Here is a 14,831-nt window from a genome sequence, read left to right on the forward strand (position 1 = left end):
ACAAGATTTAGTTCTAACCCAAAACAAGAAGGAGATGCCCTTGGTTCAAAGTTTGCAATAAACTCTTTCAAAGACAAAACAAACAAAACAAAATTGTATGAGCTGCGTCATGCTCCGTGGGAACCAAATGAGGTTTAAGATATTCCCAATAGTCTTCCAGCAACTCAATCTAGTTAAAAGAGGTTGAAAGAGATAAAGATACCACAGGAAATATCTTAGAAGTGAGTGTAATCTATTCTTAACGAAATAAACAATTCAATCCATAAAGTTAAAAACACAGTCATCAATTCTAATTTGACATGATCGAGTCAGAGCCAAGTACAGAAACGACAATGATGACTAATGAGAAACAAATTGCCCATGACCAGAAGCTTCAAAAGATCTCTGGCCAGCATACCTGAATGTTAGCTAAATGCTGACGGTGCTCTGCGAGGGTTGCCTGCAAAGACTCTGCATGTCCATTCTCTCCGGACTCTGATGTATTTTTCAACAGTTCTGGGCCAGCTCCATCATTTGATCTGGCCTATAGATTTAACCCAAGATTGTATCATTTAAATATCAAGAAAGAATAAGTGTAGCTACTAAACTTATGTTGTTTCCTTTCATAAGTCTGAAAAACATCAAATTCATAGATATGAAACTTGGAAATTGAAATCAAAAGTTGTTTTTTTCAGAAGTTTGCCACAAGCACAAAAATCTTAAAGCATCAAGAAACAATTTAAGATAAAATCAAGTCAATTAGGGATCAGCTACACGCCACCGATAAAAATTTTCGCCAAAATGATTTATAGATAGATTTGCAAGAACAAACAATGCATTTCACAAATCGCGGAGTTCTGTCTCTTTGTGCAGCATGTAAGTATATCACTGCAACATTTTGATCTTTCGCTTCCCAGTATCCAGTCACAGATATCTATAAATTCTAGTCTTATTTTCTGCCACTAGTCTATAAGGCAACCATGATGGCAGGTTATAATTCAAACCCATTCGAATTATAATCTAGATTTTGCAGTAACTAAAATGACTCCTACCTCAAACCAACGCATTCAACTAACAAGAAATAAAATTCTACATAACAGCAATACCACGTTGAGCAAAGAAACTGAAACAACATTATCCAATTCTTTGTGATGGAAGCTTAACAAAAGAAGCAGTATACTTAGTTTGAAAGCTACACACAAGTAATGCATTTGCAATAAGCACAGCTTTGTTGTTATAATCACATCCAGCTCAAGGAAATACAAAATCATTCAGTAATCTAAGGACTAAAATATGTACCAGTCTAAGGGATTGCTTATGTATCCGCTGCAAAGCATGCGTCCATCTTCTGAGAATTTCAGCTACATCAACAGCTGGTGAGGCCTTTCCACATCTTTCATCAATTCTAGGAAATATTTCCTCACTTCCTTGTCTTTCAATTTGAGGAAGAGATTGATTCTGCCTTTCTCTATTTGTATTCTGGAAACAACCAGGATGTTTCTCATCCTCAAGCATCTGTCTCTGGCTCAAATCTTCATTTTCAGATGATAAAGAATCCACAGGAGCCACACTTGAGCTGCGGTCAAGGGCTGCACGCAATGTGGATCCAGAAATACGATACCTAAATAAACATTTTCATGTATTAGTTTTTGAATGAATCACTATTTCCAAGCAACTTTCCATGCAATCAAGATCACAATATACCTATGTTCACGATGTGCAATCAAGTCCTCAATAGGTCCAGAAGCTAGCTCCTCATGTTGGGCTGCAGATCATATCAATCAATGTGAACAATATGTGCAATTTGTAAACAACATCCACTTTGGAGAATTCAGTAACAGTAAAGTTATAAGAAAACTTAACCTTAAAAAAATGCAATTTCCCCTAAAAAAGGTTCTATTAAAAACTACATAACCTGGGGATGCGTCCCCATCCCAGAAATGTGGGGATGACCCAGGGATATCCCCATCACATCCCCGATTAGCCACTTTTCGTAGGAGACATCCTGGAAACCCGGGGACAGCGCCCCCTGACGCTGGGGACGACCAGACATCACCGATGTTAGGGGGGGATTTTAAAAAATAACTCATTCAAGTTAAAAATAAAAACATTTTCTTTATTCCTTTGTGGGCCCCTCCCTCCCAGATCGCCCTATAGGTGAATAGGTAAAACATTTTGACTCATTTCATCGTTTGTAAGGGAGGTAAAAAGGGCAGCAGCAAGAGGGTTTGAAGCAAGCCATTGAAAGAGAAGCAGCAGGAGAGCATAGAAGGAAAAGAGGCTCAACCTAAGGCAAATATCTTGCTCGAAACTTGAAATAGGTAACTTTAATCCTTCTATTTGTATTTTTTAAAAAAATTCCAAAAAAATTCAAAACTTGAATCATGAAATGTCTGAATTTTTTTATTTTTTATTTTTTTTGGCATTTTTTCAGCTTAAGGTTGCATTCAATCTCAAAAAAAATGAGCAGCAGTTCAAGTGATAGTCATAATGAGAATGAAGTGGAAGTGAGTAGTGGAAAGTGGAAACACAAATGCAAGTGTTGAATTTGAGGGTAGTAGTGGACAGCAACCAAACCTATTAAACTTGCCTTCAAAAATCATGGGAAAATATGCAAAGGGCCCTTTAAACAAGAAAAAACCTCCTCTTCCATATGTTACACCTAAGAATCAAAAGAAAAAAAAATTCAAGGGGGAGTAGCGTGTAGAATTGTCATGTTTGCTTGACAGATTTTGGAGGAAGCTACATAAGACTAAGATCTCATTTTTTGGGTGTTACATGCCATGGAGTTAAAGCTTGTCCAGCACTAAAAGAAGGGAGGATAGAGTGACATAGATTACACACGAAGGCGAAAATGGGGAAACAAGGTGGGGCAACCCGGCACCTTCTTTTGCAAGTGCATAATCATCTTTGCCTATGTCATCCACTATTGGTAGATGTCAAGTTGGCACAAGAGGAAAGAGGAAGTTGAGTGGTGGTGACAAGGGAGGGTCAGTTGAAGCTATGTTTGATGTGCAAGCATGAAAAACTATAGTATTCGATTGCCAAATTCTTTTTTGCTCATGCCATTCCATTTCATGTGGCACGTTCCTCTTACTAAAAAACAATGATCAAAGATGTAGCCACTATTGGTCCCTCATTCATAACCCCTAGAGATCATAAGCTACGAACTACCCTCCTAAACAAAGAGTATTCCAAGGTTAATTTGCAAAATGGATGATATGAGGCAAATTTGGATGAGGATGGGTTGCTTTGTGATGTCCCCGGTTATTTATGTGTCGTCTCTCTATATTTTGCTAATGTTTCTTTAATAAATAAAGTCTAAATAAGACTATAAGACGAAAATTATAATAGATGAAATTATTATCAATTTTGCATAGGCTGACCTATCTTTTTGTAGCTAATTACATATGTTCCCACTGAAAGGTTTAGGGAGTAGCCTTCATGTACAAAGAAAGCATTTTTGCATATGAGTTCAAGAAATCAAAGACCTAGAACAATAATGCTAACAAAAGCTCATAGTTCTCCATACTCAATGAACCAAAGTGCTGATAAAATGAATTCAAATCTTAAGACCTCCATTTACATGGAGATCAAGAACGGAAAAGTAAACTTCATCACCAAGTGTTTAGATTATCAAAGGACAAACATAAAAAAAGCATCCTACAAGATGTTTACATCCTCACGATATACTTCCAAAAAAAGTGGCAAGTCATTAGCATGGATTTCATATGAGTTACCAATGTCACCATATAAGCATAAAAGAATATTAGTTGTTGACAAGTTTACTAAGGTAGCTCACCTTATCCCAAGCAATGTGACTAATGATGCTCCAGCTCTAGCAAAATAATTTGTAAAGAAGATATTAGATTGCCTAGGATACCAAAGAAAATAATTTCAAACAAAGACGCAAGGTTTACTAAAAGGTTTTGGACCACTCGGAGATCTACTTTAGGAAACTTAACCAAACTTCACTATTACCTATCATCCTAAACAAATGGGCAGTCAGAAAAAAATCATTAGATAGTCGAGGATCCTTTGCACATGTATTCGTTAGATGGTAGGAAAACAAATGGGCAGTCAGAAAAAAATCGTTAGATAGTCGAGGATCCTTTGCACATGTATTCGTTAGATGGTAGGAAAAAATGCCGAACATCCTTGAGTTGGGATAGTCTAGAGGATGGAATGGTGGTTGGACCAGATATGTTGAAGGAAATGGACAAGGTGTTTTCACTCGTTAGGCTGCATAAGAGTTCCACATCCCTAGGAAAAGGCGCTAAGTTAGCATATAGATATGCAGGAACCTTTAAGGTCTTAGAGAAGGCGACCCTCACCACATTCCACAGGCTCTACCTTCAAACATGAGCTAAATCCATGATGTTTTCATGTGTCTTTCTTGAAAATAGACAAACCTAATGACAAGCAGATTTTGAATTGTCAAGCTTTACAGTTGTGAAACCCAGGGATAATAATAATGATTAAGCCATTGAGAATTTTGGACCAGCACCAGTAACACTTGCACAACAGAATGATAGATCAATGTAACATCCCAGGACGAATAAACGGTTAACAGTAAAGTGAGAGATAGAGCTAAGATACAGAATCTATACCATCATTTGTTCTAATACATGATTAGTTCTATTTTTGAATGATACTTGGTCTATTTTATTTTTGACACAGTTAATTTTATTTTGCTACTAGGCATTGGGGCAATGCAAAATCTTAGTGGGGATGGATGTCATAACCCCTCTTAAACTACCTAATTAATTTCAAATTATTTAGCAGTAAATACTTATTGAAAAGGTATAAAAAATTCCTAAATAAGATGGATAGACTAAAGTGATTGATTTACTCATTCAACTAAATTTCATTATTTTGGACAATGATCAAATTAACCTGGAAGTAAATCAGTAATAATAAAATGAATTAACTATTTAAATCCACCATAAAGTTGTATTATCTTGGCTAATCATATAGAGTAGACGTGCACAACCAAATGCTTTGACCATTTCCAAATTTAACATACTTGTGTGATTCATTAAAGAATCCCAAAGACGTGATGCTCTGGAAACAGATATTCTATGATCTGCAGAACCTGTTCTGTCTTTAACATCCTCATCAAATTTAGATCTGGAATTCTTCAAATCCTGAATCTTTTCTAGTTCTTGCTGCAGGTATGCCTGAAAACCATAGTATTTTGCGACAACCATTTACAAACCGAAATGCTAACTGAATGAAATTGATTTCAAGGTCAAAATCAAACAAAGCACTACAAATAGTTATTCATTATAAATCACTTAGACGATTCTGCATTAGTTTTGTAGGGGGGAAAGAACATGATATACCTCTTCAGCACAAAGCCCACGAAATTCAGCTGTCATGTCATGAGCTAAGCTCGACCATAATGCCTGTCTACGCACAGCTGTGGCTGCACCCTCTAAAAACCGCCTTCTTTCAAGTGCTATTCTGGCCTGCAAAGGAAACAAAATATAAAAGCCCGGAATAAATCTCCATCTTTTAAATAAGATATTATTTGCATTGCCCCACACATAGCTTAAAGCAGAATGTTTATCTGGAACTTAAACAAGAAACATCAGGTCCAAAAACTAAAACAAACTTATTTGAAAATAACTGGAAAAATAATGAAGGAAAAAATAAGAATGACCAAAAAAATCTAGGATTTTTTAAGTTAAAATATGCTGTTTATGGTAGCCTAATGCTTGAAAAACTCATATATTTCAACAATAGCATCAATGAAGATTCATCTTCTTTTTCCTAAGGTCTCTTAGTTGTCAAGTATTTGCCATAGGCAATAGAAATTTATAACAAATCAAGTGATTTTGTGTGTTCTTTGAAATTTCTCTCTTTCTTCCTAAGGTCTCTTATTTGTCAAAAGAAAATTATATCAAATCAAGTGATTTTGTATGCTCTTTGAAATTTCTTTCTTTTCTAACATAAATTAATATGCATATAAAGATATGAAAGCATGATGGAAAGAAATCTGTTAGTGTACATTGCTTTAACAATCAGCATGATAGTGCACACCACATTTTCTTTCCAGGGTAGCTATGAAAATGTTCATCCCTGTAGGAGAAACATCTCAAAAGACCTTCAAAATGGATCAACAATCAAAAGCTTATGTTCAAGACATTGCTGTTATCAAGAAAGCAAACAAAATCCTTTGTTGCATATGCTAACACCTTCTTCCTGGTTCACCATCACAATATCCAGAAATATTGGTTATCCATCACTGAGGTAATGTCCTATGTAAGATCAATAAGCTTAACATCTACAAAAAATAATAGGCAGATATTAACTAGGTTCCATGCAACTCTCAATTCTGATGGAGTAATCAAGCAACTTCTGATCATGGATTCCACCATTTCTAAATGATGAAATATGGTTAAACAGGAAATTGAAGATTATTAAAATTCCAGTATGTTATTAGGATACGTATCGGACAGCATACAGAAGACCTTGAGCTGTTAATAAATGAAGTTAATTATTATATATTGATAGAAAGCTCAAGCTTTTTGAGAAAGAAATCTTATTTTTGCTAGCATGTTTATTTTGACTTTGTATCCATAAATGAAAATTAGATCTTCCATGCTCAGAGCATTCTTCATACATGTTATCAATTAACGTATGGAGATAAAAATTGCCTTTAAGAACATTTACACGCTGGATAATGAAAACCATTTGAGATTACCTAAGTTGCCAGTTCGGATTTGGGTTCAAGTTTAGGTTCAAGAACCCGGTTTGCCGGTACGGCAAAATTTTGAAATGGGTTTTGGGTTCGTTTGGGTTCATTAGTACAAAAAAAAAAAAAAAATTATATATATAACGTTATATTATATTGTTATATTATATAATATATAAAATATATATGTTAATATGGCCTGTTAATGGGCCGTGGCAGGTTAATCCTCCAACTCCTAATCAAATTCAATTTTGACAGTGCATCTAAGGGAAACCCAGGTCCATCCGGAGCTGGATGTGTAGCTAGAGATTGGCAGGGACAAGCGTTGGCATGGAGTATGCAAAGGCTTGGCCCTGCCACAAACAATGAAGCAGAAGCGAAGGCAGCACTCATAGCAGTGAACTTAGCGAAGAAACTATCGGCTACCTTGGTCCATTTGGAGGGTGATTCACAGATTATTTTGAATGCTATTATAAAGGGTGGTATCGAGAATTGGAAGATTGACAAGCTGGTGAAAGCTGCTAGGGAACAATTATTATCCTTTAAAGAGTTTAAAATCTCTCATGTATGTTGAATGGGCAATATGGAGGCGGATGACTTGTCAAAGCAGGCTGTCGATTTAATGACTGAGATTGAATAGGAGATTTGGAAGGATTGTCAAGGGAGTAGATAGGATAAAGCGGTGGCTCAATAAGATGGTACAATGGGAGTACCGATTACATTAAATGATACTCGTTTTATTTTCTCAACTGATTTTTTAAACGGAGGGAGCAGACCCCACACCTAGAGCAAACCTGGACCCAGCTAACTTGGAAGATTACTAAAAATTGTGAAAAAAATTTGCTATGGTGGTTGTGATGCAATCTGAGGAGCACAAGTGTTTGACCTTATGAATAATACAATCCTGGCTTGAGCACCGATTAGAAATTTAGAAACAAAGGGACTAACAGTGAAGCGTGAAATGTTAACCATTTGCCAGCTGTAACTCATTACAACAGCTAAACTTGATTGCTATATGAATAAATTTACACGATCAAAAACTCTATCTTTACACGACCAAAAACTAAGTTGAGATCTTCAAATTACTTTTCTTCAAAAATTATCACATTGTTAGAAGGATTTGTTTTCACAACAAGAGTGCTATGGCATGTTGCTTCCCCCTTGAGTTGTGTTGATTTTAAGCAAAAATCTAAACAACTATCAAGATCTTAACCAACTTGGAGTAAATGCAGATCATATTTCCAGCAACATCAATAACCAAATTGCTAAGAAATCAGAATTTCGTTAAATGCTACCTTTGTCACTGCAAGCAATGTTGATGCATGTGAACTTTGATTAACCACCTCTGTCAAAGATGCTGGTAATGGGTTGGCTGTAACATCAGATATAAATGTCCGCTTATGAACTTCACGTAGAGCATGTGTAGAAAGTTGCCACAGCAGCTCCACAAACCTGTCAAAGACTCAAAACACAGTAACTATGATCATTCAGCTTTAGAATTTAGAAAAGTGCCCCTACAATTAACCAAGAAAGAGTTACATAAAGCTTTCACTAAAAATAAACAAAGATCAAACAAGAAAACTAAAGACAAATGCTCAAAAAACTGCAATGGAAATGCAACATTGTCATCACATATCCAACAATGTTGCATCAATCCAAAGACCAAACCAATTCAATGGGCTTCATTGTTGCAAGGAATGGGAAATAGTGGTTTTTGTTTCCATTTTTGTACTTTGAATGAGTTCACATTTTTAACAAGTCATTTCTCATTTCCAGTGATTGTTTTGTTATTTTACATGTTTTTCGGTCCACTGAGTTTTTCTGAGTATTTTCTAGTCACTAATAAAATATTTGAAAATTGTTGAAAGATCATTCAAATTCACAGCAATGGAAAAATATTTGAAAATAACGAATTCAAAATAAAGAAGTTCTACTAGCTGGAGAGTTCCTGAAGTACTACACGAAAATCATTGAGTACAATTTCTAGCGAGTAACTTGCCTGGCATTTTTGTCTGATGACTAGCAGAGCTTCTAGCAAGTAAATCACCTAGCACTTTTGGCTCACAAGTGCTCACGGGTATTTTAACCCATGATTAGATTAGATTATTATATTTCTGGGAATATGAATATAAGCAAAATAAACAAGGCAAAATCCAAGATAATGCCCTGCTTATTAATCCTAGTTTCATGAAGCAAATTGCTCTGCTATTACGGAAGCAATCCAATTTCTGGAAATAAAAAACTAGTAATATAAACTTTCTACAATATGAAGTATACACTACTTTATGAAATGAACTTTCCACGATATTTAAAAAAGCAAATAAACTCTATTTTATTTTACAATCAAGAATCAGAACAATCCAAGCTCTTAAACAAGCCCTATCCCCTGTTCCAATAACCTATATCCTAGCATAAAGTAGCGGAACAACCAGATGACATGTTTTTATTAAACAATGATCTCCTTCTAACAATAAGCCTCACCATGCTTATAAAGTAAAAAGTGTCTCCAAACATAACCCTGTCCTTAGCTTATCCTCCTGAAGAATTCATTTACTTTATTCCACTGAAATATATTAGAATATATGCAATGGTGATAGAAGTTATGGGTTAGTGGTAATTGTAAGATTATTAACAATTAGGATTTGGTTGGAGATGAACAATCAGTTACGATTCACGAATGAAGCATTGCTCCCTCTTCTTTCTCTTTATACTCTAGAGGTCCATTTTATTCTTCATTATGGAATCAGAAACGAAGGATATGTGTAGCTTGAGTTGAAATTGAAGGTTATATATGAGAGAAAAAGAGAATGGTATTGAAGAATTCATCTTGATAGAATTTTATGGAGGTCTAAACAGATTGTTCTGATTTTCAGGAGATATTTCAAACTAATCCAAAGGTAGTCAAGTTTCTGAGCTCATAATCCTCTGGCAAATGAAAAAACGTTCTGGGTTTCTAAACAAGGACAGATCCAAAAGTTACGGTCATGTATAGAGATTGCTTGAAAGAGACTGCTCAGAAGAAATTGAGGTGACACAAACCCTAATAGGAAAAACATTTAGCAGGAATAACACAGCAAAACCAAAACACAGATTTTTTTAATTAATCAGATTTTATCGGAAAAAAATCAGGTTAGGGTGAGGGTTAGGATGTGATAAACTCTTATTTATTGAAAAAACCACAGATTTTTAGGAGAATCAGCTACAAGTCCAAATAGCAATTAATTGCAACCTTTTACTTTGTTTGTACTTTTTAGCAGCATTACCACTTTTATATTTCTGTCAACATACTATTCTATTATTTAACTGTTTCTAGTCAGATGATCTCCAGAGAATCTGTTACTAAGGCCTCATTCAAATACAGCAATTTTGCTGATGTACAAAAGCATCTTGCAGAAGGGGACTGAGTGAAAAATGATCTAAAGGATGATCAGGATCTCTGAACAAAAATATTTAGGGGATTTCATGCTCTTGAATTCACTCGGTGACAACTGAAATGTTGCCTGAAACTTCAAGGTCTAAAGTTGCATTAGAAACATGAATTGGAAAAATATCATACTTTGGATAGGAGGCCTTATATTTGAAGAACCTGTAACTCTCTGTCAAATTGGAAGGAGGTTATACCTGCATGTTGAACATTCAAAATGAGAGAGAGCAATTGGATGTTATTGACATGAAGGTAGAGAGGTAAATTTTGTTGCTACTTCTAATCAAACTTCTCAAGATACACCACATCAACTTTGAGCGAAAACCAAAACTGAACTTGGGCTTGATCTTTATCATAGAGAATTTTTGGTTAAGCTTCGCCTTTGCTTCAATTTTGTACACATTATAAAGTGCTTGCCCCCAAGATATCTGAAGTCAAGTACTCCATCTTAGCACAAATAGAAGGTTATAGTTCACTAATGTATTTGAGAACATTGTGTTGCTCGAGAAGGTTCTCATGCAAATGTGCACGGTAGCCCTTCTCCTCATCACCGTATTCTTTCACGGACTGCTCTCTTATGTTGCAACTATTAGAACTTCATGTATTCATAATCACAATGTCTTCAGGGGCTAAAACCATTGCTGTAAAGCACAAACGAAGGCATCCAAGACCAAAATTGTTTGGTTATCCCTATCACATTGTGCTTTGAAATTTTGAATGCTTGCCATAAGTGGGACACTAAAACAGACATTTTCAGCCTTGCTAAGGAAATCATCAAAGTATCAATTAAGTTGTTAACTAAGAAGTATGCTTTAAGTTATCTAATCCAGATATCTAGGACTAAGGCATCAATTTTGCCTTCAAATGTAGGAATATCTAGATTCACTTGAACTCTGAAAGGATTGGGATGCTGCACGAGTTTTGTGGTTTTCTATAGTGTTGGTTTGAGTCAATTTACGAAGTCCTGGAACTATCCAGAGAAAAATTCTTGGCATAACATTTCCAAGGCAAAATTGAACATTCATCGAATGCTTACTGAGAACTTCAATGCATGTTTGTCAATATTTTTTCTCTGATGCTCATCAAAACTTCTAAAAATTGAATACTTGTGCTATGATCCCCCTTAGATGATTTGTGTGTGTTTGCATCAGCATGAATGGAGAGCTTTAGCTCTAATACCAATGATCTAATTCTCAGGTGAGTTAGTGGAAGATCTTGAAAATAGCTAGTAATGCGACAAGATCATAGAATGCCTAATGGAAAACAGATATACATACCAAAGACAAGTCCCAGATGCGAATGAATTTTGACAAATATGTCACTTCCCTTCAGAAACAGCAAGAAAAAAGTATAGAGAGTTTACTTGAGAATCTATGTTTTTCCCTCCTAACTATACAAGACATACAAAACATGTATTTATACAAAATAATATTGGCAATTTGTCAACTAATCTCCACCTCGTTACTGACTTGTTTAACTATATGGCACATAGCACATGTGAACAAGATGAGACCAAGCGTCCAACACATATGGCAGGTGGCACATGTGGGTGGGATGACATTGAGTGCCAAACCAATATGGTGCGAATTGAATTGTTGTGTCATGTAGCACAAACACCACCATGTGTTGGATGCATATGGTGCCATTTGTAGGTTTATGTAGCATAGAGGCCACGAAATGGAGTGCACATATGGAAGCATGATATGTGAATGTCAATGCTCCATTTGTCTCACATGTAAGGTAACCAATTTGGCCTAAGCATGTGTGGCCACATGCAATACCACACTATGTGCAAGCAATATTGCATGGTTGTGGGCAAGTATTATGCAGAACGTTGCATGAATAGTGTTGCATTAAAATGCAAGGACACTATGTTGTGCATGTTGAGCAATAAGCAGGAGCACAAGGTTGTAATCGGACAGGCCAAGGCTTTGTTAGAACAGACAAAAGCATGTACACATCTTTTGTTAACCAATTCAATCATGGCACCCGCAATGCAGACTGAATATTCTCAACAACATTTGGTCAAAACTATGGGCAATAGGATTGTACTTTTGTAGTACCACAAGGATCTTCTCAATGTTGAAATATCCTACAACCTTGTTAAAATAAGAATCTAATATGAGTTTGATGCAGGGGCATCCAGGGTGTAAGAGCAATCTTGCATTGCCCAAACAAATGTTTTATTTTGATTTCTACTTGGTTTGGTGAATATTCATGAAGCTTATTTCCTTTAAAATCCTAGAGAACAGTTTAGAACTTTAAAATTTTCAAAAAGGGATAAAAATAGTAGGGCCTTCTATTTTTAGTAAGTTTGCATATAAGAATGTATAGACTTGAAATTTTCCCCAAAGCTCCAGAAGGACAAATTTCACATCATAAATGAGCTTTGAGCCAAGATCCATTTTGGATTTGAAAATATTAAGTATTAAAGTTCTGAAAATCTTGAAAAAATTCTTTAAAATTGAGTTTTCAGGCTTCAAATGATCTTTTATAGCCAAAACTTTGTCATCATAGTGCACTCCAACTACTTTGGTTTTAAAAAGTCAGGCTCAATTGGGTGCTTGGATCAAAAGTTATCCTCCCTGTTGGTGTTGGAAATAAGCCACACCCGGACCGACGATGGACTGGTCCAAGAGGGGCCAATTGCTCAGTGGTAGAGCACTCCAGCAGCATATGGAAGGTCCTAGGTTCGAGTCCTAGCTGGTCCATGTCTCAACATGGTATCAGAGCCAGGTCCAAGCTAGGAGCCCCAAGCATACGAGAGGTGTGGCTTAAGGGGGGGTGTTGGTGTTGGAAACAAGCCACACCCGGACCGACGATGGGCTGGTCCAAGAAGGGCCAGTAGCTCAGTGGTAGAGCACTTGAGCAGTGTATGGAAGGTCCTAAGTTTGAGTCCTAGCTGGTCCATGTCTCAACACTCCCAAAAGGTGACTTATTTTTGGGGTTGGGCGTTACAATTCCCCAAAATATGCTTGAAGGCACCTAAGTCTATTTATGACCATTTTCGATCATTTTTCAAGTCAAGGAATGACAATGGGAAGGTGGTAAGTCATGAGAAAGGAGGGAAGGCAGAAATTGGAACCGAATTTGAAGATACAAAAGGAAAAAGTCGCCAAAAACCAAGGGAAAGTTGCAATGTGTTGCAGCCTACTGAGGATTTCATCCTTTATTTTATTTTCCCATTTCTGCAATGTAATTTGTGTTCAGTTCAATAAAAGAAGTCAGTGTTGCTGTGTGTTGTGTAAGCTAACACTTCATCAGAGTTTCTAGCACTCTTCCTTGTGCAATACAAACAAGTATCCAAGGTGATATAGGAGTTTATTTTCCAATTAAAAGTCTTGAATTGGCTTACTGCTCTATAAGGTTTAATAGATCTTTGGAAACTTTGTATCTCCTACAACCTTGTTGAAATATGCCTCCAATATGAGTTTCTAGTACTCTTCCTTGTGCAGTACACACAAGTTTCCAAGGTGATATAGGAGTTCATCTTGCAAGCAAAATTATAGAATTGGCTTACTGCTCTATAAGGAATAATAGATCTTTGAGAACTCTACATCTGATGTGTAATTGTGTCGAAGTGTTAATCTCATGTCCACATACATCAAGCAAAATGAGGAGAGCCTACACCAAAGACCAACTCAAACAATCTACTACTGGATTGGAATGTAATATTACTGTAACACAGGTAATTGGTAAAAAATAGATATGTTTACTAATGATCAAACTGATCATTAAATAGAATCACAGAGAACTAAGTTTCTAATAAGAAACTCGTCAGAATTAGAAAGAATCTAATTATACAAGATATGCACAATATTGACCACTAAACAAAATAGAACCAAATAAGATGAAAATATTATTCTAATACCCTCCCTTAATGGTCAATTTGTCTACTACACCAAGCAGCCCCCTGAACTTAACAAATTTATCCGGAAGTAGGGACTTGGTGAGGATATCTGCAGTTTGATCCTCTGTAGGAATATACTGCAAATCCACAGATCCATCTTCAACCAGCTTGCGGATGAAGTGACAGTGAAGCTCAACATGCTTGGTTCTCTCATGGAAGATTGGATTTTTTGTGAGTTTCAGCACCCCTTGATTGTCACGGAAGAGGGGTGTAGGTCCTGCTTGAAACAGCTGAAGGTCAGAAAGTATCCTTCAAAGCCAAACTACCTCACACGTTGCTTTGATTGTTCCTCGATATTCTGCTTCTGTCCAGGAAAGAGCTACTACATGTTGCTTCTTACTGGTCCAAGTGATAGCACCTGTGCCCAAACTGAAGACATATCCGGATGTAGACTTTCTGTCATCAACAGAACCTGCCTAGCCCGAAACTGTGTAACCGATGAGTCTGGGATCTTTGGTCCGTCCATAAAGGATACCAAATTCTGAAGTGCCCTTGACATAGCGCAAGATCCGCCTCGCTCTAGCCCAATATTCTGATGTAGGAGTTGTCATGAAGCGGGATATGTAACTGCATAGCTCAGATCAAGTCCAATGGAGGTGAGATATATTAAGCTGCCCACCCGTTGCCTGAAATCAGATTCATTCTCAACTGGAGAACCAGATTTGGCCAACAACTTCAGGCCTCTCTCCATAGGTGTAGATGCAGGTTTGCAGTCCTGCATACGAAACTTGTCTAACAGAGCCCCGGCATATTTGGACTGAGAAATGAAGATGCCATGAGATTGCTGCCAATCCTCAACACCTAGGCAGCAGTGCAAA

General features: G+C 36.6%; 1 protein-coding gene across 1 annotated transcript in view; it reads right to left on the reverse strand.

Annotated features, from left to right (window-relative positions):
• Positions 1 to 14,831, reverse strand: part of LOC131064925 (AUGMIN subunit 6) — an 85,532-nt gene that overhangs the window by 27,089 nt on the left and 43,612 nt on the right. The window contains exons 4-9 of the mRNA XM_057999269.2: positions 7,975 to 8,131; positions 5,325 to 5,450; positions 5,006 to 5,159; positions 1,684 to 1,744; positions 1,279 to 1,600; positions 398 to 523 (exon numbers count right to left, since the gene is read on the reverse strand). Coding sequence (XP_057855252.1) covers positions 398 to 523; positions 1,279 to 1,600; positions 1,684 to 1,744; positions 5,006 to 5,159; positions 5,325 to 5,450; positions 7,975 to 8,131 — 946 coding nt within the window. The remainder of the gene's footprint in view (positions 1 to 397; positions 524 to 1,278; positions 1,601 to 1,683; positions 1,745 to 5,005; positions 5,160 to 5,324; positions 5,451 to 7,974; positions 8,132 to 14,831) is intronic.

Source organism: Cryptomeria japonica, chromosome 1 (genome assembly GCF_030272615.1).
Source record: "Cryptomeria japonica chromosome 1, Sugi_1.0, whole genome shotgun sequence".
Taxonomy (NCBI): domain Eukaryota; kingdom Viridiplantae; phylum Streptophyta; class Pinopsida; order Cupressales; family Cupressaceae; genus Cryptomeria; species Cryptomeria japonica.